At 40.4% G+C, this 27,769-nt stretch overlaps 2 protein-coding genes across 16 annotated transcripts in view; both read left to right on the plus strand.

Moving 5' to 3' along the window:
• tesmin (testis expressed metallothionein like protein) overlaps positions 1-12,223 on the plus strand; it is a 31,434-nt gene extending 19,211 nt beyond the window's left edge. For 6 of the 14 annotated variants that reach the window (XM_085165270.1, XM_085165271.1, XM_085165259.1 and 3 more), the window contains 7 exons: positions 45-137; positions 2,852-2,923; positions 3,910-4,012; positions 6,534-6,671; positions 10,220-10,323; positions 11,316-11,387; positions 11,687-12,223. In XM_085165270.1, coding sequence (XP_085021396.1) covers positions 45-137; positions 2,852-2,923; positions 3,910-4,012; positions 6,534-6,671; positions 10,220-10,323; positions 11,316-11,387; positions 11,687-11,870 — 766 coding nt within the window. In that variant the 3' untranslated portion in view covers positions 11,871-12,223. Of the gene's footprint in view, positions 1-44; positions 138-2,851; positions 2,924-3,909; positions 4,013-6,533; positions 6,672-10,219; positions 10,324-11,269; positions 11,388-11,686 lie in introns of all 14 variants that reach the window. The other 8 variants (XM_085165263.1, XM_085165266.1, XM_085165264.1 and 5 more) reach the window with 6 other exon arrangements.
• Positions 12,224-12,350: 127 nt separating this feature from the next.
• Positions 12,351-26,942, plus strand: LOC146514906 (spexin prohormone 2-like). 2 transcript variants are annotated; one of them, XM_085165273.1, is made up of 5 exons: positions 12,351-14,344; positions 14,884-14,958; positions 15,046-15,094; positions 15,585-15,662; positions 24,673-26,942. In XM_085165273.1, the coding sequence occupies exons 2-5, from the start codon at positions 14,884-14,886 to the stop codon at positions 24,762-24,764; spliced, it is 294 nt and encodes a 97-aa protein (XP_085021399.1). In that variant the 5' UTR covers positions 12,351-14,344; the 3' UTR covers positions 24,765-26,942. The 2 variants fall into 2 exon arrangements, with proteins under 2 accessions (XP_085021399.1, XP_085021398.1); XM_085165272.1 differs by having other exon boundaries at positions 12,351-14,958.
• The last annotated feature ends 827 nt before the right edge of the window (positions 26,943-27,769 follow it).

Here is a 27,769-nt window from a genome sequence, read left to right on the forward strand (position 1 = left end):
AACTATTTTGTTTACTCACAAATTCCATATGTGTTCATTCTTAGTTTTCATGCCTTCAGTGTGAATCTACAATGTAAATGGTCACGAAAAAAGAAAAAAACATTAAATGAGAAGGTGATGCTTGCTCAATCATTCAGGTAAGGAAATCCCAAAAAGGTTGATTCTGTTCATCTGGACATAGCGTTTTCAGTGGGAGAAACGTTTTGTCACTCATCCGAGTGACTTTTTTAGTCTCAGCTGACTGCAGGTTTCCCCAGTGAACCAAGTTGGGTCAGCTGATGGACAGAATAAACTTTTTGGCATTAAATGAGAAGGTGTGTCCAAACTTTTCACTGATGGTGTACTTATTAGTGTTAATTAGCAGACTAATTAACGTGAATCGCAACCTTATCGTGGTGGAGGGGTTTGTGTTTCCCAGGGATCCCAGGGGCTATGTTGTCTGGGGGCTTTTGCCCCCTGGTAGGGTCTCCCATGGCAAATTGGTCCTGGGTGAGGGACCAGACAAAGAGCGATTCAGAAGACCCTTATGAAAAGAACATCGAGGGAACAGTTTACCCTGCCCGGGATAGGGTTACCGGGGCCCCGCCCTGGAGCCAGGCCTGGGGAGGGTGCCCGAGGGCGAGCGTCTGGTGGCCGGGCCTTAGTTGGGGCCCTGCCGGGCACAGCCCGAAGAGGAGACATGGGCCCATCCTCCCGCAGGCCCACCACCCGCAGGAGGTGCCATAGGGGTCAGGTGCATTGTGTGCCGGGTGGCGGCCAGGAGCGGAGGCCCTGGCGGACTGACCCCTGGCTGCCAAGACTGGCAATAGGGACATGGAATGTCACCTCTCTGGTGGGGAAGGAGCCTGAATTAGTGCGTGAGGTTGAGAGGTACTGGCTAGATATAGTTGGGCTCACCTCTACGCATGGCTTGGGCTCTGGAAGGTGCTCCACCTGGAGACTCTGTTGTCCTGCTGGGAGACTTCAATGCTCACGTGGGTAACGACAGCGAGACCTGGAGGGGCGTGATTGGGAGGAACGGCCTCCTTGATCTGAACCCGAGCGGTGCTTTGTTATTGGACTTCTGTGCTAATCACAGTTTGGCCATAACGAACACCTTGTTCGAACATAAGAGTGTCCATAAGTGCACGTGGCACCAGGACGCTCTAGGCCGTAGGTCGATGATCGATTTTGTAATCGTATCACCAGACCTGCGACCATATGTTCTGGACACTCGGGTAAAGAGAGGAGCTGAGCTGTCAACTGATCACCACCTGGTGGTGAGTTGGATCAGATGGCGGGGGAGGACGCTGGACAGACCTGGTGAGACCTGGTGCACCTAAACGCGTAGTGAGGGTGTGCTGGGAACGACTAGCAGAGGCCCCAGTCCGCGAGATCTTCAACGCACACCTCCGGCAGAGCTTCAACAGCATTCCGAGGGAGACTGGGGACATTGAGTCCGAATGGACCATGTTCAGCGTCTCCATTGCCGAAGCTGCTGCATTGAGTCTACATGTGTTTTGTGGACTTGGAGAAGGCATTCGACCGTGTCCCTCGGGGTGTCCTGTGGGAGGTGTTGCGGGAGTATGGGGTGTCTGGCCCATTGCTACGGGCCATTCGATCCCTATACAACCGTTGCAGGAGCTTGGTTCGCATTGCCGGCAATAAGTCGGACTTGTTCCCGGTGGGTGATGGGCTCCGCCAGGGCTGCCCTTTGTCACCGGTTCTGTCATAATTTTTATGGACAGGATTTCTAGGCGCAGCCAAGTGGCGGAGGGCTTTCGCTTTGGTGGCCTCAGAATCTCATCTCTGATTTTTGCGGATGATGTGGTTCTGTTGGCTTCATCGGGTGAGGGCCTCCAGCTCGCACTGGAGCGGTTCGCAGCCGAGTGTGAAGCAGCGGGAATGAGGATCAGCACCTCCAAATCTGAGGCCATGGTTCGCAGCCGGAAAAGGGTGGAGTGCCCACTCCAGGTCGGGGATGAGTTCCTGCCCCAAGTGGAGGAGTTCAAGTATCTCGGGGTCTTGTTCGTGAGTGATGGGAGAAGGGAGCCAGAGATCGACAGACGGATTGGGGCTACAGCTGCAGTAATGCAGACGCTGCACCGGTCCGTCGTGGTAAAGAGGGAGCTGAGTGTAAAAGCGAAGCTCTCAATTTACCGGTCGATCTACGTCCCTACCCTCACCTATGGCCACGAGCTGTGGGTAGTGACCGAAAGAACGAGATCACGGATACAAGCGGCAGAAATGAGCTTCCTCCGAAGGGTGGCTGGCCTCTCCCTTAGAGATAGGGTGAGAAGTTCGGCCATCCGGGAGGGGCTCAGAGTAGAGCCGCTGCTGCTCCACATCGAAAGGAGCCAGCTGAGGTGGTTCGGGCATCTGACAAGGATGCCCCCTGGGCGCCTCCTGGGTGAGGTGTTCCAGGCATGTCCCACTGGGAGGAGGCCCCGGGGCAGACCCAGGACACGCTGGAGAGATTATATCTCTCGGCTGGCCTGGGAACGCCTTGGTGTTCCCCCGGATAAGCTGGAGGAGGTGGCTGGGGAGAGGGAGGTCTGGGCCTCTTTGCTTAGGCTGCTGCCCCCGCGACCCGGCCTCGGATAAAGCGGATGAAGATGGATGGATGGATGGATAGCAGACTAATAACACACTAGAATTATATATGCCTCCCTGGCTTCAGCTTAGATTTGTCTGTGCTTCATTTACATAAAGCTTGTGTGTGCATCTATGTGTGTGTGCACACTGTCCTACATTTAAAAAAAAAAATCCTTGAATTCCTTGTTATGTTTTGTTTTTTGTTGTTTTTTTATTTTTACCAATAGTATATGTATATTATTTAATTGGAATAAATTCTTAATTTTTACCCTTATAGAAATGTCGGCATGTATTGTGAATCAAAGTCCAGGAAGCCCTGCCATTGTACCAGATCACAATGCCTCAAACTGTGAGTAGACATCATACTATTGCTTTTCTACTTCACAACAATGTCACTAAACACTAGAAGAAACCAATAACTAAAATTTAACACTAAAATGTTGTTCATGTGGCTTTAAGAGTTAAGAGGGCTGATGACAATTTAGTATGAGATTATTTTAAGTATTGAATTAATTTGTAATATTAAGTATTATGCATGGATTCATTAAATATGGCCTGCCAAAGATATAAAAAATAAATCAAGTCACTCTCAGGGGGTTGGGTGGGAGTCACCGATAAGATGTCCTTGATGGTAATTTATTACAGGCTCATTGTGCTTTCACAACAAATGTAAAGGACATTTGCATCATGTGATTACATACAAAGTCTATGCAGTGAGGCGAACTGACGCTAATTCACATGGGGCAACGCAAATAAAGCCTAATCAGCATTCACTGAAATTGATCACCTTTGGTGAAACTGTACACACACGGGAGTAGTTCACCCACATCTACTCTCTGTGGGCCGGCACAGGTATTTTTACCTGCACATTATACAATATAAAAACTGGCAAGTTTCTATCGGGATAGATGTGAGGGAACGTACAAAGAAGTGGAAAAACCTGAGGATAAAATATGTTTGCTCCTGAAAAAAATGACTAGAACAAAGAGCAGGGACACAGGAGGGAAAACCCAGAATTTAAATTCTTTCTTTTGGCTGGCACCACATGTAAAACGCCTGGACATGGCCACACAGATTAGGGGCATGTTTGATGTATAATTGTGGGTCTCCAACATGACTGTAACTTAAGGTGAAACTATGCTTTGAAATTTGTGTCATTACATCATAACTGAGCATTATGTCCTAACCTTAAACCAAGTCTTCACCTTAAAATGTTTGGATTTGCATGATGAAGTTTTCCCTTCAGTTGACTGTGTAATGTTACTAACAGACACTTACAAATTACATTTTAAAGGTAATTCTTGTTTGATGTGTATTTCTGTGTTTCTCTTTAAGCTACTGTGAGTGTTTTTCCAATGGAGTGATGTGCAGCAACTGTGACTGTTCTAACTGCCACAACAATGCAGAGCATGAAATGAAGCGTCTCAAGGCAATTAAGGTTGGCAGTGCTTTTTGAAAACATGCTCAAGTCAAAAACCCCATTAATGTTTATGTGAGTTAGTTTTAACATCTAAGAAAATAATGAAAAATCTGTACGTATATATGTCAATGAGATGCCAGATGGATTGACTGGTATTCAAAATTGGCAGTATGTAGATTTGAACCCAAGTTGAGACTTAGTTTAACACTTTCTTGTGTGTGTATGTGTGTGTGTGTGTGTGTGTATATTTTATATATATATATATGTATGTGTATATATGTATATATATGTATATGTATATATATATATATATGTATATGTATATATATATATGTGTGTGTATATGTATATGTGTATATGTATATATGTATATGTATATATATGTATGTATGTATATGTATATGTATATGTATATATGTGTATATATATATATATATATATATATACATATATATACATATATATGTATATATATATATATATGTGTTTGTGTGTGTATATATATATATATATATATATTAGGGGTGCAACGATACTCGTATCGATATTGAACCGTTCGATACAGTGCTTTCGGTTCGGTACGCATATGTATCGAACAATACAAAATTTTTAATTTATTTTATCAACTTTCCTTCTGACGGCGCTGTCTGTGTTGAGCGCTCAGTGGATCTGCGCTCGACAGTGCAGCCTAGGCGGAGTAGTCGAACGCAGATTCACTGAGCGCAGGGCAAGCTAGCGAGACAGAAGTTAAGCTCTCCTTGCAACATGGCAAATTGAACCTCCCCTACCCTCATTCAGATCTGGTGTTTGGAACTATTTTGGTTTTCATGTGACGTATGACCCTGAAGGTAAGCGCGTCATGGACTAAAGTAAAACAGTATGTTGGATGTGCCAGCAATGCTCAATTACATTGGTGGGAACTAGTGTGTTAGCGCAGTTAGGTCGTTAGCGTGTTGGCCGTCCAGCCCCACGCACGGGGCGATCTGCGGTAGCTCGTTAACGGAGATTTGCCGTGTTGTGGCGTTAACGTCATTTCAACGAGATTTACGCTGACAGCACTAGTGGGAACACAACGAATATGACTGCACATTTACTCCGACATCATCCTAATGCAAAGACAAGTGGAAGCAGACAAAAACAACAAGCACGCATGCTACAATCCTTACCCGAGTCATTTAGACAGCCGTTAGCACATGATTCTCCTTATGGGGACCTGATATGTTTAATATGCTGCCGAGAATATAGCCCAGAAGAAGCGTATAGTATAGCTTTTATTTTGGAAAGAGCCATTTCTCTGTAATAAACTCTTTTCCAAAGATGAGTGATTCCTCAATCAGATACAGGGCTCGCAAAATCGCTAGCCCGACGTCCCAGGGATGGCGATTTTTCCAGTCGGGCTACCAAAATCTATCTCTGCCCTGCCCGTCGGCCTATCGTAGGAAGGAAAAATATATGTCAATGCTTTTGCATTCTTTCGGAAATGTAGCTGGGTAATTATGTCATTGGCATCGGTGAGCCACTGTCAATATGTGACATATTGAAATCGCGTTTGAATTTGCGCTTGTTTTTTGCTTTCACTTTGCAATCGCGTGAACTGTGTATAGAGAGCGACAGCACTGATTGGTGAGTGATGATAATTTGCGCACCAATTCCTCTGACATCATCTTATCAATCGTTAGCTTACTATGCAAACATGACAAGTGAAATCTCCAGCAGCAAGCTTAAACATGTGAGAGGTTGATCGCGCAGAGAATCGCTGAGCGTTATGTGAGTGCGTGTGTAAAAGCAGCAGGATATATATTTTAGTTCTGCTGAGCCAAATAAGACAGGTCAGGGTGAAGAAGTGACAGCCAAAGAAAAGCTTACCACAAAACGGAAAAGTTATGACAAATCAGACTATAAGGCAAAAAGAAAGTGCAGCTTTATGGTTTCATGGACAAAAGAATTTCTGTGGCTGCAATATGACGAGCTAAATAACCAGGGCTGCACATAAGTGGTCCGCAGGTGCGCATTCGCTGTCAAAATAAAAAACACGCACAAGATAAGAAGTTGCAACGCGTGTTTGCGTAAATAAGATTTTCAGGAGGAGGACAGGCATTTGTTTAGAACTCTTAAAGATGTCGAAGAAGCTCCTTTAAGCAATTATTTTGGTTTTCCTCCACCTCCAAAGAAATGTCAGAAGGAGTCCGAACCACAAAAGAAGCGTGTATTCTCGGAAAAGTGGTTGCAGGAGGTGAGCTGGCTTCGAACAAATGATAAACGCACAGAGATGTGGTGCAGAATGTGCCATGAAAATTTAATAAATGACAAATTAAAAAGGCATTAAAAAGATATCGAAAAAATATCGAACCGTGACACCAAAGTATCAAACCGAACCGTGAATTTTGTGTATCGTTGCACCCCTAATATATATATATGTATATATATATATACATATATATATACATATATATATATGTATATATATATGTATATACTTTGCTTAGCTTGTGCTTCTTTCTTATTCTAACTATAAGATACCCATATTGTCATTATGTAGTGGTGTTTAGGTCATAACCCAGATGCCTTCAGGCCAAAAATTGCTGGTGTGAAGTCAGGAGCGGTCAGAGGTTGGCACAACAAAGGCTGCAACTGTAAACGCTCTGGCTGCCTTAAGCGCTACTGTGAATGCTATGAGGTACACACATACATAAAGAGTACTATTGTAATGGTCCCTAATCATAAAACAAGTTGCGTGTTTAAATGTGGAGGTACCTTTTTCAATCTTTCATGTTGGTGAGAGGGCATATCTGCTTGAGTCAGAGTCACATACACAAGGCACATCATTCTTCTAGTGGATGGGTTAGTTTGACATACCTACCAGCACAGCTATCCATAAATCTGCATGTGCACTGTACTTACTACCACATCATGTGTCATGTCAGTCAGTGGTATTTTTCACTCTCACTGGTAGTCCCTTCACTAACTTGCCTGGAAATAGAGAAAAATCTCTCTCAGGTCCTGCCCACCATCTCCTCGCCTTCAGTTATTTTGATCATTCTTACCAGAAGTCATGAAATGTCATTCATTTTCTGTGGTCTCCGGTTGCCATATTGCCTCAGTGTGGGCACAGGAGAAATTACTGGACTTTTTTTGTGGTCATTTTGCCCCACCAACACAGTGGATTTTGAATCAAATAATCTCAACGTGATTGTATTGCAGACGTATTTAATCTATTGCATTAGTCTTTAACTTAATGGCTTTAACAGTTCAGTCAATAAACACTAATGACCCAGTTCCACTTGCAGCCACATGTGGACATACCATGACATCACCTCCGCCATGTTTGACAAATGATGTGATATGCTTCAGCATTCAGTCTTAGAATATACCACATTGGCCTCCAAAGTTTTTGCTCTCAATTTCAGACACTTCCTTATATTCCAATAAAAAGCTAGCTTATCTCTTGGAACCAACTGCAGATCGTTTATCTGCCTAACCTGGAAATGAGAAGGAAACAGAGCCTCACCTGGCCTTGAAATTGCCTGTCAGGCAATTATCCAATTACTTTTTAGCGCCTGAAAACGGAGACTATGTAAAAACATGGCTCTAATTATTAAGCAATTCACACAGTACTTTTGTGAAACTATTTGAATTAAAATCTTGAAGTGATTTAAAACTCACTGCGATAGTGTAAAGAGCCAAAATTACAAAAAATAAGTAATTATCCAAAAACTTAAGGACCCCACAGTGTATATTTGTCATATGAAGGCTGTGTGCAGGCAGGAGTGGTGGTAAGGAGGACTCAATGCGCAGACACTCAGGGGCAGAAAGTAAACTCAAACTCAGATTTATTGCTAGATGGCAAACACAGAACTAGCAAAACTGAGAATACAAATACTAAACTGAAAATAACAATAACCTGAACTGGCAGACAGACAGAACACACAGCAAGGCTATGTCCACACGTACACGGGTATTTTTGAAAACAGAGATTCTCCGTTTTCGTTTTAAAAAATAATCCCGTCCACACGTAAAGGCAGAAATGAAGGAAAACGCTGCTAGGAACATGCCAAAGCAACAGGCGGCGATATATTCCTAACCGTGTAGAAATGTTCGCCAATCAGAAGTCTAGAAGCCTCGGTGGGAAATAGTAAACAAAGCTGGGGCATAGAAGCAGAACCGAGTCGTATGTGTGGAGGGACAGTAACTGTGTGTGTATATGTAAGCATTTAAACACTGCAGAGAGTACAATTAACAGTAACAGTATTGTAGAAATTTATTTCACCGAAACAATAACGTGGCGCACAGTGTGACGTCAAAAAATGTGCACACCTTTGACGCTGCGTTTTCTCCGTTTTTCTCGTCCACGCGTAAATGCAAAAACGGAGTTTTAGAAAATATCCACCCTGGTCGGAGTTTTTAAAAATCTCCGTTTTCAGTGACCAATAACGCAGTTTACGTGTGGACAAAAGTTGCAAACGCATAGAAAAATCTGCGTTTTCAAAAATACCCGGGTACGTGTGGACGTAACCCAAGATGAGAGTAGATCTCGACACAAACAGATGAAAACACAGAGGGAGCAATCAGGGAATGAGAGACAGGAGGGAAACACAGCTGGGGCAAATCAGGCCTAACGACACAAAGGAAGCAAAACCAGACGCATTAACATGAGGCACGGACTTTCAAAGTAAAACAGGAAACGTAACACAGAGACGCAGACTTGACACAGGGATAAAGCAGACAGGGGAGACAGCAACTATGGATCACAGACAGAAAACCAGAACACTACAACTCTAACAAAACCCACACAGAGAACCTAGACTAAGAATAATCCTATAACCCATAAGGCAAAGCTAGAATATAATGAAATAAACAAAATCAAAGAACCAAAAACACAAAACACTGGGTCGACGACCCAGGCACCCTAACAATATTGTTTTTCTTAGTGGCATTAGAGGCCACATTTAACCATATACTCCTACAGTACTTTATTCCGTACACTTTATGTAGCTCACATACACAGCCACTTTAGAATAAGTATTTTACACAACATGCATTTCTTTGGTCTGTGGGAGGAAGTTGCAGTACCACACAGTCACAGGGAGAACATGTGAATTCCACACACAAGACCAGGTACGGTTTGAGTACCCTTCTTTCTGTGAGATAACATCGCTAATCGCTACTCAACGCTGCCGCCTAAGTACTTCTTCACCCTACAATCTAAGATATATCTACATGTGATGATATAATTACAAAATCAGTTGTTGGCCTGTGACCTAGGGTGTCCTGGTGCCAAGTGCACTCATGAATACGCATATGCCTGAATGTTGTGTAGGTTATGGAAAAAGCTGTGATTACTACAGAAGTCCAATAACAAAACACCATTCATATTCAGATCGATAATCACAGTCTCGAACCTATCTTCAACCTATCTTTGTGAATGAGCCAGTGTCATGTCAAAGTTGAATTTAATTATTGAAAACCAAATGTGTTTGTTAAGTGTAACATGTGACAATTTTCTTTAAAATGCTGCCAATTTGGTGAAAAGTTCTGTAAAACTTGAAAGTTGATTTTTGTATGTTACATATATACAAAAATAATGTATGTAACAGTGCATGATTTGTTAAAATTTGTTAGTGGTAAGTGAAAATGTTGTAGAAGTGATCACTTCAAAATGTAAATACTTGCAGAGATTTATAGAAATAAACATTGCATATTGATATTTATCTGTTTCCTACCTGGTTTCCTACTTGCATTCTTTATAATTATGGTGAAAAATAATTAACATAATTAGTGTCTTTACATACATGAATATCATTAATTATTAATGATAACACATAATTAAGTTAAATTGAGGAAATTTGTTATTTGAGAAGTGTGTGTCAAACTGGTAGCCCTTCACATTAATCAGTACCCAAGAAGTAGCTCTCACTTTCAAAAAGGTTGGTGTGACCCCTGACCTAAGCTGTGCTGAGGTGAGCTTGATCCAGCCACTACCTCTGAACCTCGCACTACCGCTATCAGACTTCTTCCCCACCATTGACATTCCATGTACCTGTTTTGGCAGCCTCCACAACTGACCATATTATTTTAATGATATTATGCTGTTTGTACTAATGTCAGTTTGGGTCTTTGCAGATATCTGACTAAGAATTACATTACCTTTGAAGCATAAGTAAGAATACCAGTGATCATGAATCAGCTGTTAAAAAATTCACCTATATTTGTTTGATTTGTGTTTAGGCAAACATCATGTGTACTTCCGGCTGTAAGTGTGTTGGCTGTAGGAACTATGACGCAGGCCCACAAACTGGCTCCAAAGACAAGAATGTCAATGCGAAGGACAAGTGAGTCATGAAAGTATTTCTTTTCAATAAGCCCACACAAGAAAATCATAGAGAATTGGTATGATTAGGCAAACGTAATCTCAAACCAGGGTGTGAAATAGTGTCATTGTGTCAACACAGAGATACATAGGTGTCTTTTACGGTTAGTGTGTGAACAAATTGGAAGTAACACTCTTTTCACTATGGCCAGTATCAGTGTATCAAAGCATCAACACCAGAGACACCTTATGCATTTCTCAGAGACCAGACAGAAGTTGGTGTCAGTTGTTGCAAACACAAGTGTTGTACCATGCTGCATCACCATGCCTTTTCATCAGAGTTTAGCAATTAGTCTAGTAATCAATAACACAGGACGCTTAGCCACATGAGAACCAAGGATGTTCACTAAAGAGGTAAAGTAAAATTGTCATTTTATATGGGGGAATAACGTATTTTGAATATTGTTTCATGCTAATAAGTTGCTACATTTGGGCTTAGTGTTGGTGACGTTCCTGAACCTGGAGCAAATTCTCATGTGATAACCTCCCCAACATGTGTAGCTTTGCTCTTAGGTTCAGCACTGCTTCGGGATATCATGTTGCATATTCACCAGAACTAATACAAAGCGGTATATGAGTACCCACATCCTGCAGAGCATCATCACTGGTGCCAAGGGGGAGTAGCAGCAGAGCAACCAGATTTTCCAGCACTTTGGGCTGCCGCTCAGCCTGGTCCTGCTTAATTTAGGCTTAAAACTTTGCTTTTTGCTTATATAGTTGTGACTGGATCAGGTGACCCTGAATCCTCCCTTTGTTATGCTCCAATAGGTGTAGGCTGCTGAGGGATTCCTATGATGCACTGTTTCTTCTCCACTCACCTCTTTTCACCTCTTTTCTCTATGTGTATATATATCATTTGTGCATTTAATCATTACTAATTAGGGTTAAACTCTGGCTCTTTTCAATAGTGGAGCTTTTGATCTATCTCCTTCTGCCCTCCCATCTAATAATCAGAAGGTTGGTGTTCGATCCCCGCCTGCTCCAGACTACATGCCAAATAAGCTTAGGCAAGATACTAACCACAAGGTACTCATTATCCATTTGAGTGTGAATGTTAGATATCAAGCACTTAAATATGTTCTCTCACACTACTGCTGGAGCAGAAAACTTTATGTTAACAAACAGATCAACAACCTAAACTACTCTGTTTAAGTTGTTGATCTCACTAATTCTATGAAAGTGGTACTCATCTACTTAAAATTAGAGGTATTTATGGATTTTCTTTTTAACATGGCTTGAATTAACAAGCCCATTTATTTATTTATTTTATTAAAAAAAAAAATACCAGAGTACTCATGTCTGTGAATGTTTGTTTGTTTGCTCAGGTGGCCTGTATCGGTGATAACCCCAGCTGTAGTGGAGGCTGTAGGTGACTGTCTTTTTGCTCAGGCTGAGATGGCTGAGAGAGACGCTCAGAGCCCTGCCCAGGCTGAGCACATGGTCCTGTGTGAGTTTGGACACTGTCTTTCTCAGATTGCTAAAGCCATGTTTGAGAAAAAGTCAAACTAACACTTCTACACTGTAGAGATAGGAAAAACGATTGCTTGCAACTTCAGAAAAGTATACTTGGATAATCTTTATCTGTATATTTACAAGTTTTAATCTCTGGTTTCTGGAAGCTTTTACTGGTCAAAGTGAAATTTGAATAACTTTCTGAAATGTTTGTTAATGTAAATTCATGTCACTATTTCCTTTTCTTATTTTAAGCTTCAGATTTAGCTTTCAGAGTTGTTACATAAGAGACGTGTTTATCTTTTTTAATTTGTGTATTCTTGTGTTATTTTTGTTGTTGTTAATATAGGTCAATGTTTCTATTTATAAATTAGCCTTGAGATAATAAAGATATTCTTTGATATCTGGTACATAGTGTTATTTTCTTATCAGTCTGAATAATCCTGTGTGGATAATGGTGACGAAATCAACGCCTATTTTTGCTTTAACAATATTTTTGTTCTACATTTTTAACTATAAAATAATTCAGGAACTCTTTAAAAAGACAATTTAAATTAGTGATGGTCCATTTGAAGCTCAGGTGCATGTGTCAAAAAAAATCAACACACTGCTTCAAAAACACTGTGCCGAGGGTTGGTTCGTCTGAACAGTCAAGTGATCAGTGATGTCCAAAACTTCCTGATTCAGTGGTTTATGAGGAATTGAGTCATTGGCGGGATGTGTGCTGCGTTTTCATGGTGATTTTGTGTGAGAGACAGTCAACCTAAGCTAAAACACAAAACTCATGAAAGTCTATAAAATATATTCAGGAACCAGACATCATTATCTTACACTTTCAAAAATAAGTCCAGAACAACAACTCTGACCCAGGGACCATGACGAGGGTAATCAGCAAACTGAACAAATTAGCCTTATCAGATTATTGACTGATCACCACACTAAATTTCCTGGGATCAGCATAGAAATTGTTGTGATCAGCTGTCAAATTCAGCACTGAGACACTCAACACTTTGAAGCTGGATTTAAGAAAAAAGGGCTTAAAGTTTGTAGAGGAAGTATAGCACTATTATGTGCTAGCAGCGAGGGTGACATCACCGGGTTGGCTGGTTGCTGCTAATATAACTGCATTAATTTAAGTTAGCTAACTAGAAAGTACGATGCCGAAGTATAGCAACAATAAAGTCATCTTTATCTCTATGTCTGTCAGGGTTCATGGGTTGTGGACCCAGTGTTTTCAGTTTGTTCATATTCACTGTTTATTTTCCATGTGTTTCCTGTCTTACTGTGTTAACCACCTGTCTACGTGCGTTATCTCTTGTTCTGCTTCCTGTGTTATTAGTTAGATTAAGTTCGGCTGTGTACTCACCAGTCTCTTATCATCGTCATCATTAGCCTGTGTATTTAAGCCCTCAGTTTCCCTCAGTTCATTGTCTTGTTATCGTCAATCCCGCGTGCCAGTTTTCCAGTTGAGTTAGTTCACCCTTCAGTCAGTCAGTCTCATGTTTTGTTCATCCTGCCTTTACATTAAAAAATGTGCACATCCTTCATCAACCTCTGTTTGGGTCCTCTCTTCTCCACATCCGCACCACAACACCTTACAATGTCTACTTTAAGCCAATCTTCTAAGCTGTTTTCTTTTCCCGATAGCAACTAGATCTGAAAAAGAAAGTGTTACACACATTGAGGCTGCAACACTGTCCAAAGAAATAATCAGCTTGTGTTGAAGTAAAGTTTAGGTAGTTGTGGTGGCATCTGATATAAAGCCATTCCTTTCAGATGTACATTTACTATAATGGGTTTTTTTTTGGTTGTAACACTTCAAAGACACCTTGAACACTTGAACTTGAACACCTTGGCCAGTCGATAGCACGTTCACCTTCAGTACACCCAACTGAGCCACTGACTTGGACAAGCACCGGGTCTGGACATGGTGTCTGCAGAAATGCTGCAGAAATGCTCAAGCACGGCGGACAGCACCTGGTCAACGAAATCGCAAAATTACCTCTTTTCATGTGTCACACACACATGAAAAGAAGTCATGCATTAATTGTTGTGAAGTTATGCATGTATAACATTTACATCTCCAGTTTATTAGAATGTATGAGCTGAAAATTAGGGCCATGGACTCAGATAACGAATGACACAATAAATGATAATGAATGACAGAAACTTTTAGGAATAATAATTTCTGATATTAGGAAACATTTTATGAAAATAGCAGCAATAAAACAGTAAAAATATAAAATATCTGTTACTCACTGGGACAATGTTACACATTCACACACAAACACACCACTTATAGACCTCATATAACAGATCCACGATTGATGTTCCTCACTGCACATCACAGTCTTGACGTCAGTCTGTTTTTTAGCTCTTAGTAAACAGGAGTCCTGCCAGGCTTCATGTGGGGCTGGATCGAACGTGTTACTCCTGCTTTTCATTGGCGATATAAGCAGACTGGAATATCTTTCTGACCCACACTCACACATGCTGCAACTGGATTGAATGCTATCGCTACAGCAGATATAGTAAGTGGAAATAAGTGTGTGTCTGTGTGTTTTTATTAGTTTGGTTTTTTTTTGTTTCTTTGGGGGCATCCTATTTAAAGTAGATTCATCAGCTTTTTTAGTATTTTTTGTGAAAATGTCATATACATATACACATACACGCACATATATGTGCGTGTGTGTGTGTGTGTGTGTGTGTGTGTATGACATTTTTTCATGTCTTTAGCTACTACATTATTTTATATTTGGATTTCAATTAGATAGACACAATTATTTTAATCTACTGTGTTACTGATTTGTCATTAATGAATGAATTATATTAAACTAAAGGCAACAACTTTGGTAACCTATTCTTGGATTTTTGAAAACATTTTATTTACAGATACATGTATATAAAATATGCAACATACATTCAACATGTGCCAATTTCAGCTCTTCAGCATGATAAAGTGATATGAAGCTTAACACATTTCTCTGATTCTTACAATGTTGGCATGTTGATGTACAGGATACAAAATATTGGACAACAAACATTTTTTTTGTTTGCTTTTTATTCACAGATGACAAAAGTGGCAGTTATCTGGACATGTACTTTAGTCATCTGCCTGTTTGTTGACTACTGTTATACGCAGAAGGTAAAACTCATAGCCACTCACTTGTTCCACTGATTTTCTGTAACACATATTTTACCAGGAAACATTTGTTGTGTATTTCCCCTTCAGCTGAATATCCACTGGGGCCCTCAGTCCATGATGTACTTAAAGGGCAAACGTGAGTTTAACCACAACACAGACGCTTTTTGTCTATATATCGGGGATGTCAAACTCATTTTAGGTCTAATTTAAACTTTTTAAAAAACAATCATCCCAACTTTTTAATAATATGTCTCAATTTTTTGCACTCAGTTTACTGTTATTGCATATGCATTACATTTTGTATACTTTTGTAACACAAAATCTTCACAATGTATTTTGATGTAATAAAAGAACATCTTATGATTCAAGCTTGTTGAGATAGGGTTGTTTAAAAGAAGTAAATCTGGTTATACATGTCACTTCCTATAATTCTCATTTCGCTTGTGCGCCCCAGAACCATGTTTATTAAAACATATCAGTAACACACTTGATCTCCCGTAGCAGCTCTTGAGTTCAGCTGTTAGTTGTGTTAGCTTTGACTTTTTTATTTTACAGTACATCTGAGAATCATACATGTAAGAAGTTCAGTGTTAGCACAAAGTGTCTTCTCCAATTTTTGTTGTCAGATGGCAGGAGGTTTGTCTCAGAGGACAATAACAGTGTTTTGAAGCAGTGCCTCCTTGGCTGGTATGCAGTGATCCGAGGTACAGTATGGCATGATTTTATCTCATTCTGTTTCTGAAAGACTTATTAACATAGTATCCTTAAGCAAAGTTATTCTAAAGGGATATATAAGGAAGAGATGAGGTAGGTGAAATGGGTACTAAAAAAGAAATGGATTCCTCATACCAACTTGAGAATAACAGAAAAGATAACCAAAAAGTACAAAAAATAAACCGAGAATAACTTGTTTCCATTCAAAATGGAATGAAATTGCACTCACGTAACCCAACTTTGAAGTGCCTTATCAATGGGCCAAAAAATATCAACAACTCTAACCATGCCCAATTTATCTCACGTTCTGGGAAATTCTTGTGTTAATTCAATTCAATTCAATTCAATTTTATTTATATAGCGCCAAATCACAACAAAAGTCGCCTCAAGGCGCTTCATAGATACAGAGAAAAACCCAACAATCATATGACCCCCTATGAGCAAGCACTTTGGCGACAGTGGGAAGGAAAAACTCCCTTTTAACAGGAAGAAACCTCCGGCAAAACCAGGCTCAGGGAGGGGCGGCCATCTGCTGCGACCGGTTGGGGTGAGAGAAGGAAGACAGGATAAAAGACATGCTGTGGAAGAGAGACAGAGGTTAATAACAGATATGATTCAATGCAGAGAGGTCTGTTAATACATAGTGAGTGAGAAAGGTGACTGGAAAGGAAAAACTCAGTGCATCATGGGAATACCCCGGCAGCCTACATCTATTGCAGCATAACTAAGGGAGGATTCAGGGTCACCTGGTCCAGCCCTAACTATATGCTTTAGCAAAAAGGAAAGTTTTAAGCCTAATCTTAAAAGTAGAGATAGTGTCTGTCTCCCGAATCCAAACTGGAAGCTGGTTCCACAGAAGAGGGGCCTGAAAACTGAAGGCTCTCCCTCCCATTCTACTTTTAAATACTCTAGGAACAACAAGTAGGCCTGCAGAGCGGGAGCGAAGTGCTCTAATAGGGTGATATGGTACTACAAGGTCATTAAGATAAGATGGGGCCTGATTATTTAAGACCTTGTATGTGAGGAGCAGGATTTTGAATTCAATTCTGGATTTAACAGGAAGCCAATGAAGGGAAGCCAAAACAGGAGAAATATGCTCTCTCTTTCTAGTCCCTGTCAGTACTCTTGCTGCAGAATTTTGGATTAGCTGAAGGCTTTTCAGTGAGTTTTTTGGACATCCTGATAATAATGAATTGCAATAGTCCAGCCTGGAAGTAATAAATGCATGAACTAGTTTTTCAGCGTCACTCTGAGACAGGATATTTCTAATTTTAGAGATGTTGCGCAAATGGAAGAACGTAGTCTTACATATTTGTTTAATATGTGCGTTGAAGGACATATCCTGGTCAAAAATGACTCCAAGGTTCCTCACAGTGTTACTGGAGGCCAAGGTAATGCCATCCAGAGTAAGAATCTGGTTAGATACCATATTTCTAAGCTTTTCAGCGCCGAGTACAATGACCTCAGTTTTATCTGAATTAAGAAGCAGAAAGTTAGCGGCCATCCAGGTCTTTATGTCTTTAAGACATTCCTGCAGTTTAACTAATTGGTGTGTGTTATCTGGCTTCATGGACAGATAGAGCTGGGTGTCATCTGCATAGCAGTGAAAATGTATGCTATGTCTTCTAATGATGCTTCCTAGGGGAAGCATGTATAATGTAAACAGAATTGGTCCTAGCACTGAACCCTGTGGAACTCCATAATTAACCTCAGTGTGTGAAGAGGACTCTCCATTTACATGCACAAATTGGAGTCTATTAGATAGATATGATACAAACCACTGCAGTGCAGTACCTGTAATACCTACAGCATGTTCTAATCACTCTAATAGGATATTATGGTCAACAGTATCGAATGCTGCACTGAGGTCTAGCAGGACAAGCACAGAGATGAGTCCACTGTCAGAGGCCATAAGAAGATTATTTGTAACCTTCACTAAAGCTGTTTCTGTGCTGTGATGAACTCTGAAACCTGACTGAAACTCTTCAAATAAACCATTCCTCTGCAGATGATCTGTTAGCTGTTTGACAACTACTCTTTCAAGGATTTTTGATATGAAAGGAAGGTTGGAGATTGGCCTATAATTAGCTAAGACTGCTGGGTCTAGAGATGGCTTTTTGAGTAAAGGTTTAACTGCAGCCACCTTGAAGGCCTGCGGTACATGTTACAGCAGCCATAAATAGACAGATACATGTATAGATAAGTAAAAAATGAAAAAAATCAGATCTCAGACAGTCATAGTTTAATATGATACAATAAAGAGATTAAATAGAAAATGAAAGATTTTCTGAAATTTTCAGTGGAGTTGAAATAGATGAAAGTGCTCAGCTGCGTGTGCAGTAATTGGTCGCAGGATGGCCTGAATCCATTAATTATCTGCATCCATTCACCACAACCACAGTCATTTGGAGGACCTCTGCCTCAGGTGATGAAGAAATCCAAACAACATGTTGGTTTCAAATTGCAACAGCAAAGACAAGCTTCCTCTGTGCATTCTAACAGTTTAATATTCAAGCCATAGAAACGTTCCTTCACAGGACTAGAAAGTCTAAGTCAGCCCTTACTGAATATGACTGAAGAAGTTTTGTAGATCCTACAGAGAGAGTGTAGAGTGTTACTTACCATGTGGTCATGTCCCATGGGATGTTTACATGGGATGTCAGCCATTATAGAAACAAATAAAATACTGAGATTCCCTCCCACTCTTTGTTGTGGTCAAAAAAACAGAGGAAAAAAATGTAGCTGTCGATGAAGTCATTAAAAAAAGCAAAAGGAAAAAAACAAACAAAAAACCCCACAAGAATGGGAGCTTCAAAACTTCACAGCTTCAAGACTTCAACTTCAAAAGTTCGCCACTCAGCACCAGGTAAAAAAAAAAAAAAAAGTGAAGAGCTGAATTACAACTTATTTAGCATAATCCGCAGTCATAATCAATTTTTGGATAATTCAGTTAAATTTAGTTCTTTCTATATAGTGCCAAATCACAGCAATAGTAACCTCAAAGAAGCAGCCTAAAGATGAAATATCATTCCAAAATATGCATCATGTATTTCACTCATGTAGTAGCACCACAGTACAGTGGTTTACACATTTGGCTGAACAGCAAAAGACCCAAAGAGGAGATCCAAATCCGGAGAGGATTGTGTCTGGAGGGACATTTTGTCAGTTCATGTAAGTCTGCCATATCAAATATGGAGCTCTACCTGCTGTGGTGACCCACTGTGAACAGCTGAAGTAGTTTCATTTGTTCATAGGCTGCAGCCTGTAAGCATTCACAGTGAGGACAGTTCCCCCATATTCAGTGTTATGTTAAAGTGAACATATTATAATAGTTCTACTGAAAACTGAACCAGAGGACAAGTTTCTGAGAGTTAACAGCTTGCGTGATAGGCAGCTCACAGCTTAATAGTGGTCGTAGTTAGCAAGTCTCAGCTTCAACTGTGAAAGGAAGACTTCGAGCTGTAGGTTTGACAGGATGAGATGCAGCAAGAAAGCCATTGCTAAGACATCAGAATAAGACAAAGAGGCTTCTCTGGGCAATGAAACACCGCCATTGGACTACTGAAGACTGGAAGAAGGTATTATGGACTAGAATCCATTTTGGTCTATAAACTGATCATTGAATGAGGAGTTCTGTAAATTAGTGTGTTCTTTTGGTATGGTGATCCATCCAGTTAGTCTGTGAGGGCTTGTGGTCAGTGAGCTTCTCTCTTTTGCTCTTCTGTGCTTCTCTCTTTTTATGTTTCGTTAGTAGAGCTAAATCTGTCGTGGACTTCTGATAGCCTAGTGAAAGAAAATTGTGTGGGTTATAGGAACAATTTAGATAAACGTGTTCATTCCCTGGACCTCTGACTGTAGTTACTGTCAATGGTGCTCATCAAAAGCTGGAATAATCCTACTGATATTACTGACTATTGCTATATGCTACTATTTTTGAGTATTCATGTGCATCTGCGTGTATGGATGTCTGTGTGTTTGTGCATTTGTATGTCTATGTCACGGCGAGTGAGATGAGCCGTGTGGAAAATAAAGGAGGATCCAAGCGCAGGCACTTGTACAGGTGTGAGGGTGGTTTATTAAACACAAAAAGGAAATGGACAAACGGCGAACGGAGCAAAGCCTAAACTAAACTGGGAACAAACTGACTATAGAACACGAACCTGGACATGAATGAGAGCGGGCGGAAACAGATGACGGTAGACTGCAGGGAAACACACAGATGAAGCAGGGTGGAAACACAGACGGACCAGCAACTACAAACACAGAAGACACGACTTAAATACACTCAGAAAATCACAGGGAGATTACACACAGGTGGGAGACACAGCTGGGAATCATTAACGGGACGAGAGGTAAAACTGAACACACTCACATGAGACGCAGACCTTCACAATAAAACAGGAACAAGAAACCATCACACAAAGACGCAGACTCGACATTGAGAGACAGACAGAAAATGACACATGGAACTAGACATACTAAGCAGACACAACCGAAGAACAAATCCTAAACACAAATAAACAGAAACATGAAACCCTAATAATAAACATAATCGTCATCATCAACACAACAAGAGAACAAGAAAACAATCCCTGATGGAAAATGAAACCAAAACATTATAAACTCAAAATACTGGGTAGAAACTGACCCAGAACCGTGACAGTCTACGAGAAAGAAAAAGAAGAGAATGTGAGATGCTACTCACAGACATAACATCATGTACAGCTATTTACATGACCAGTGATATTTATTTTGACTCTTTTTCTCCAACTGGTCTTTCTGAGTTAACTGCAGTTATTACTGTTCGCTCCATAAATAGAGAGATAGAGGCAACTTTTTTATCATTTTGGTTCTGTACATTACCACAATTAATTTTAAATGAAACAACCAAGATGCAGTTGAAGTGCAAACTTTTTGCTTTAATTCAGTGGGCTGAACAAAAAGATTGCATAATAATATGAGGAACTAAAGGATTTTTAACACAATCCCTTTATTTCAGGGGCTCAAAAGTAATTGGACAAATTAAATAACTGACAATAAAATGTTAATTTCTAATACTTGGTTGAAAGTCCTTTACTGGCAATGACAGCCTGAAGTCCTGAAATCATAGACATCACCAGATGCTGGGTTTCCTCCTTTTTAACTGCAGCAGCTTTCAGTTGCTCTTTCATGGTCGGCCTTTCTGTCTGAAGTTTAGTCTTCAACAAGTGAAATGCTCAAATGGGTTGAGATCAGGTGACTGACTTGGCCATTCAAGAATATTCCACTTCTTTGCTTTAATAAACTCCTGGGTTGCTTTGCCTGCAGGTTTTGGTTCATTGTCCATCTGCATTATGAAACCCAATCAATTTGACTGCATTTAGCTGGATTTGAGCAGACAGTATGTCTCTGAACACTTCCGAATTCATTCAGCCACTTCTGTCCTGTGTCACATCATCAATAAACACGAGTGTCCTAGAGCAACTGACAGCCATGCACGCCCAAACCATCACGCTGCCTCTGCCATGGTTTACAGATGATGTAGTTCTCTTTGGATCATGAGCTGTTCCACGCCTTCTCCAAACTTTTTTCTTGCCATCATTCTGGTAGAGGCTGATCTTGGTTTCATGTGTACAAAGAATGTTTTTTCCAGAACTGTGCTGGCTTTATTAGATGTTTTTTGTTTGTTTGTTTGTTTTTTAGCAAAGTCGAATATAGCCTTTCTGTTCTTGAGGCTTATGAGTGGCTTGCACCTTGCAGTGAACTCTCTGTATTTACTTTCATGCAGTCTTCTCTTTATGGTAGACTTGGATATTGATACGCCGATCTCCTGGAGAGTGTCGATCATTTGGTTGGCTGTTGTGAAGAGATTTCTCTTCAAAATTGGAATAAATGAAAATGAATTGAACTGAAATGATCAGATATTCTAACCAGCAGCTCTGTGTCAGCTGGCTTTAGTAAGTATATCATGTTTAACACATTTTGCGACAAACACTCCATGCTGTCTTATCCGGCAAGATCATATATACCTTTTAAACAGTAGTATGCCGGGGTCATTGGCATCCATCCACTGCTCTTAGACTCTCCATTACATTCTTTTACAGTATTTAGCTCAATGGTTGCTCGCCCCAGTTCCTGTGAAATCATATTTTCCTGGGCACTGAAACTGACCAGGAACCTGCTGGAAAACTGGAAAGACAATATTTATTCCTTACACTACTTCATATCAAAAGAGGCAAGCTGAGCTACTCTCTATAGTTCTGCTGTATTCGGTTTGCTGTCCATAACTTGGCAAGCAAGTTATTGTCAGTACACTGTAAAGCATTCTCCTGTCAAATTATCCTTCTCAGTTTGCAGCATTTAATGGCCTCAAGTTCCAGTTAAATAAACTGTAGTTGGCATTACTGTGTGTAGGTTTCCCCTGGCTAATATATGCTCCCTCCCTCCTTGAACCCAAACCAAACTGCTCCTAACATTAAATCAAATCACTTTTATTGTCACATCACATGTGCAGGTACACTGGTACAGTACATGCGAGTGAAATTCTTGTGTGCGAGCTTCACAAGCAACAGAGTTGTGCAAAAATACAATAACATAAAACAAGCAAAATATAAGAATGGCTAAATCTGAGACTAATAAATATATGTACAATATATAATAGTATATGCATTACTCAGAATGTTAATGGTTTGACTCCCTGCTCCTCCACTCTGGTAAGAGTCCTTGAGCAAGAGAATCCCAAATTACTCTCTAAACCTCCATCATTGTGTGTGATAAGTAAAACGGGTTGCACACACAAGTAAATATTGTGCTTGCAACCATTAATGGTAGAAATCATTCCACACATGTAGGCCAGGTGAATCCTCTTTCGTTACAGTGTTCAGTGTCCTGAAATCTATATACAATCTTCTGCTGCTGACCTTTTGTCTCACAAGGCTCATGGGTATAAACCAAGGATTACGATTCTCTCTAATGGCTTTCACCAGCATACCTGCAGGGCATTTCCATCCATCATTATGATGTATGAAAATTATGCAGTTTCTATATTACTTAAAATCAGGTGTGTTTGTTATTTTGTTCTCCTCTTCTTACAGCTTCTGGTTCTCACATGTAGTAGTAACATCTAAATGAGAAATTCCGGCTCGAGTTATGGAAGTCGTGTACATCAGGCTCATGCACACAGCACTACAGAGAGGTGATAGGGATGTGGTTTAAAAAATGCGTAGAGACTCTGACATTCATTACCTGATTATTGTTGTGGCCACTTCCACGTTGCTAGTCTCTGGCAATTCTTTAACCATGGTCTGATGCGCTCCTCCTCCTGAGGCCCACAGCTCCAGATTGGTATCTTACTTTCAGAGAACTTGAATTGCATATTGACTGGCAAGATATACATAGTCCACTGATCCACCTACCTATACCTGTGTTGAGGTTAGGGCAAAGAGATGACGGCCATGACAGCCAGAACACAGGCTTCCCAAAGCATCAGCGTCAATATGGATTGGCTGTAGCTCAGGTCATTTGATCTGGATGCCAAATATCCTTGTCAAGATATTAAGCCCAAGTTGCTCTCCAATGCATCCATGGAAGTGTGAATGCTAGATAGAAAGCACTTGTGTAGAAAAAGGATAGAAAAAAAGTGCTTAAATGAACGGGTATGACTGAGGCAAGTTGTATAAAGCAGTCTCAGTGCCCAGGTAGAATTTAAAAGGGATGTGTAAGAACCAGTCCATTTACCAGTATCAGTGTCCATTTTATTTATAAAACATATTTCATTACAATGGGCTTATAATAATAATAAAAAAAAAAGAACAGTGTGTAGGTCCCTGTGACAGACAGGTGACCTGTCCAAGGTGTACCCCCCTTACACCCCATGGCAGCTGGGATAGGCTTCAGTCCCCCACAACCCTGAAATGTATTAGTGATAGAAATGTGATGGATGGTGGAATGTAGGTCTACAATGTCTTATAGCAAAAACAACAAAACAAAATGTCATAAAGAGTCAACCTTGAAGTTTTGAAGTTAAAACACAAACATACAAACTCTCACACCTGTGCATGCACACACACAGACACACCTGCACACACTGGGTGGCTGTAGCAGGTCTTCTGCTAATCAGAAGGTTGTTGGTTTGGTCCAGTCTGCAGGCCAAACATCTTTGGGCAAAATACAAACCCCACGTTGTTCTCCGATCTTGGAGTATGAATGTATATGAATGTTAGATAGAAAGAGCACAGAAAAAAGTACTTGTATGAATGGGTGTGAATAAGGCAAGTTGTATAAAAGTGCTCTGAGTGCTCAGGTAGAGTAGAAAAGCACTATATAAGAACCAGTCCGTTTATACACACAGACAGTAAATGTAAACCTGTGAAAATAAAGGTTTTTAAGTTTGGGTTGTTTTTTCTTCAGTCTGGACACAGCTCTTTCCTGTTGGAAGAGAGCAGCACAACCCGAAAAGGGCATCCATAGAGGCAGTGACACCATTTGTCCTCCAGAGGCTGTGTGCAAAGTTCAAATTCTTTATGAAATATCACACCCACAGTATAGCTGGTGCAGGAAATCTGAAGGCCAGGCTACCATGAGACAAAAACCTACAGGGCCTTTCTAAACGTATCCAGAGTAACCTGAAAACAAATAGTTTCATTATGGCAACTCCCTTGATAGTGGCTTTTTACTTCTGGACTGAGAAACTAAGAACATTGAAACAGAAGTCTTAATGTGAACGGTAATAATTTACTGTACTCAGAAGCAGTAATAAGTTCATTTATTCCAATGAATTTCTGTCATTATGCAACACATTTTACACACTTCAGAAACTGTTACTGTAGAGGTATAAAAAAGCTGATATATATACGACTTACACTTCAAGTTGGTTTATAATCAAATGTACTGTAAAAAGTTTCATTGTTGCTATATTCTTGAAAAAGAGTGTACTGATGTGCATAAATATAATAAAGTCTGGTTGACATGGCAGTTTAAACACCTCCCTTTTTGTGTGTGCTTGCATGTGTGTGTACGTAGGCATCCAGAAACTGCAGTCGCTGGACTTCAAAAGACCCAGTCACATTCTGAGCTCAGAGAAAGTCCTCATACACTACCTCCAGAAGAGATGAGGCACACCAGCTCGGACTGTGTACACGCAATCCAAACTGACAGTTCATTGAGAAAAAGGCCTAAACACCATTTCACCTCAGTGAATACACAAGAATCTAGCATGCCAGCTCTGGTAAAGCCAGTGAATTATTAGATAATTATGTGTATATTTGAATTGTTCATGCATGATAGCTTTCTATAGATGCATAGATATAGATAAATACAGAAAATGCTTGCAATAAAGCTGTTTGTGTAAATATCATGGCTGCAGTTTATCATTTTGCCCAGAAGAGGCCAGCAACATATTGTAGAAAAACTAAAGGCCGTCATCTAAGGATCATCAATGAATATCTATTATGTATTTCCAGAAATTATTTAGTGTTCAAAGAAAACATTCCTATAAAAAAAGGAAGCAATGAAACATTATGGAAATACCTCAGTAGACATAAATCAGAATCAGAATACTTTATTAATCCCTAGGGAAATTATGTGGGTTATGGTTGCTCCAGTACAGTAACACTAATAGAAACAAAAACAAAAACAGACTAGACTATTAGCAATACAATATGTTAAGATATAAGGAATACCACAATATATACAATCAGTGTTGGGAAGGTTACTTTTAAAATGTATTCCATTACAGAATACAGAATACATGCCCCAAAATGTATTCTGTAACGTATTCCGTTACGTTACTCAATGAGAGTAACGTATTCTGAATACTTTGGATTACTTAATATATTATCATGCTGTTTACAATTACATGAATGTACTATTGCTGTGATTTATTACTGTTACTGAAGGTTCGCGGCTCCGAACCGTAGTAAAGGGACCTCTGGCTAATACGTAGGGTTCTGTGTCGGGCTAGTAGCCGAAAACTAGCTTTACTTTGTTGTCTAAGTCAAGTTTGCTTGCGAGAGACAGAGAGAGGCGTTGAAAGGCTGCTCCAACGGAACTTATTGTTTCGGAGGAAAACACGAACACGGTGTACAGTCGAGTCTTAATAGCTTACTTACAACTGGGCTCGTCAGGCACTCTTCTTGGCTGCAGTGGTTATTATTATATTTACATGCTTCCAGCTCCCGTTTTTGCTCGATGACAACTCGTACATGACAACTTTTTCTCCCTCCCTCACTCACAGACACATAACGTGTATGGCAGTCCATTCTCCCTGCAGCACCGACTACACTGCCTATGATGCTACATTCTTTAGAGCTATACCTGTAGCATTCTGCCTATTAGCTTAGCACAACAACAACAAAAAAGCGCTCTCTCACCCAGGAAACACACAGAGAGAGAGCGTCACCCTGTAACCATGGCAACCGTAACGCTGCCACCTGGAACAACAGAGCATAACTGTCAAACAAAACCCAAACAGTCCTGACCCGCCACAATATGAAACAGGGAAGTACCGCCGTGTAATCCATTTATTTCAACAAAGTAACTGTATTCTAAATACCACCTTTTTAAACGGTAACTGTAACGGAATACAGTTACTCATATTTTGTATTTTAAATACGTAACGGCGGTACATGTATTCCGTTACTCCCCAACACTGTATACAATATATACAAATCACCAAATAATAAATATCCAGGGTTGGCAGATGTGGTTATGAATAAATATCAAGAAAATAGACAGCAACATTAATAAGTAAGAAAGAGTGTGTGCAAAAAGATGTAACTATAGCAGTGTTTACAGTGTATTAGATTGTGTTGTACAGGGAGATGGCCACAGGCAGGAATGATTTCCTTTGTCGTTCAGTGGTGCTTTTTGGTAATCTCAGTCTCTCACTGAACGTGCTCCTGTGGCTAGCCAGCATGTTATGCAGTGGGTGGGACGTATTGTCCAACTTTGTGTTATCTTGGACAACATTTGCCTCTCTGACACCACCTTAAGAGAGTCCAGCTCCATCCCCAAAACGTTACTGGCCTTGCGGATCAGTTTATTGAGTCTGTTGGCATCAGCAACCCTTAACCTGCTTCCCCAGCATGCAACAGCATAGAGGATCGCACTGACCACAACAGACTCATGGAAAATCCTGAGCATTGTCCAACAGATGTTGAAGGACCTCAGCCGCCTCAGAAAATAGAGTGGACTCTGGCCCTTCCTGTAAAGTGCAGTAGTGTTTTTAACCCAGTCCGGTTTATTGTCTATGTGTACTCCAAGGTATTTATAATCCTTTATAATCCTCCACAATGTCCACGTTGTGGAGGATTATATATATATATATATATATATATATATATATATATATATATATGTATATATATATATATATATATATATATATATATATATACATACATATATACAGTGTTGGGGAGTAACGGAATACATGTACCGCCGTTACGTATTTAAAATACAAAATATGAGTAACTGTATTCCGTTACAGGTACCGTTTAAAAAGGTGGTATTTAGAATACAGTTACTTTGTTGAAATAAATGGATTACACGGCGGTACTTCCCTGTTTCATATTGTGGCAGAATGCTACAGGTATAGCTCTGAAGAATGTAGCATCATAGGCAGTGTAGTCCGTGCTGCAGGGAGAATGGACTGCCATACACGTTATGTGTCTGTGAGCAAGGGAGGGAGAAAAAGGAAAAGTATGAGCTATCATACATGCTGGAAGCATGTAAATATAATAATAACCACTGCAGCCAAGAAGAGCGCCTGACGAGCCCAGCTGTAAGTAAGCTATTAAGACTCGACTGTACACCGTGTTCGTGTTTTCCTCTGAAACAATAAGTTCCGTTGGAGCAGCCTTTCAACGCCTCTCTCTGTCTCTCGCTAGCAAAGTTGACCCAGACAACAAAGTAAAGCTAGTTTTCAGCTACGAGCCCGACACAGAACCCACCGTATTAGCCAGAGGTCCCTTTACTACGGTTCGGAGCCGCGGACCTTCAGTAACAGTAATAAATCACAGCAATAGTACATTCATGTAGTTGTAAACAGCATGATAATATATTAAGTAATCCAAAGTATTCAGAATACGTTACTCTCATTGAGTAACGTAACGGAATA

This window comes from Neolamprologus multifasciatus, chromosome 7, assembly GCF_963576455.1.
Source record: "Neolamprologus multifasciatus chromosome 7, fNeoMul1.2, whole genome shotgun sequence".
NCBI lineage: Eukaryota > Metazoa > Chordata > Actinopteri > Cichliformes > Cichlidae > Neolamprologus > Neolamprologus multifasciatus.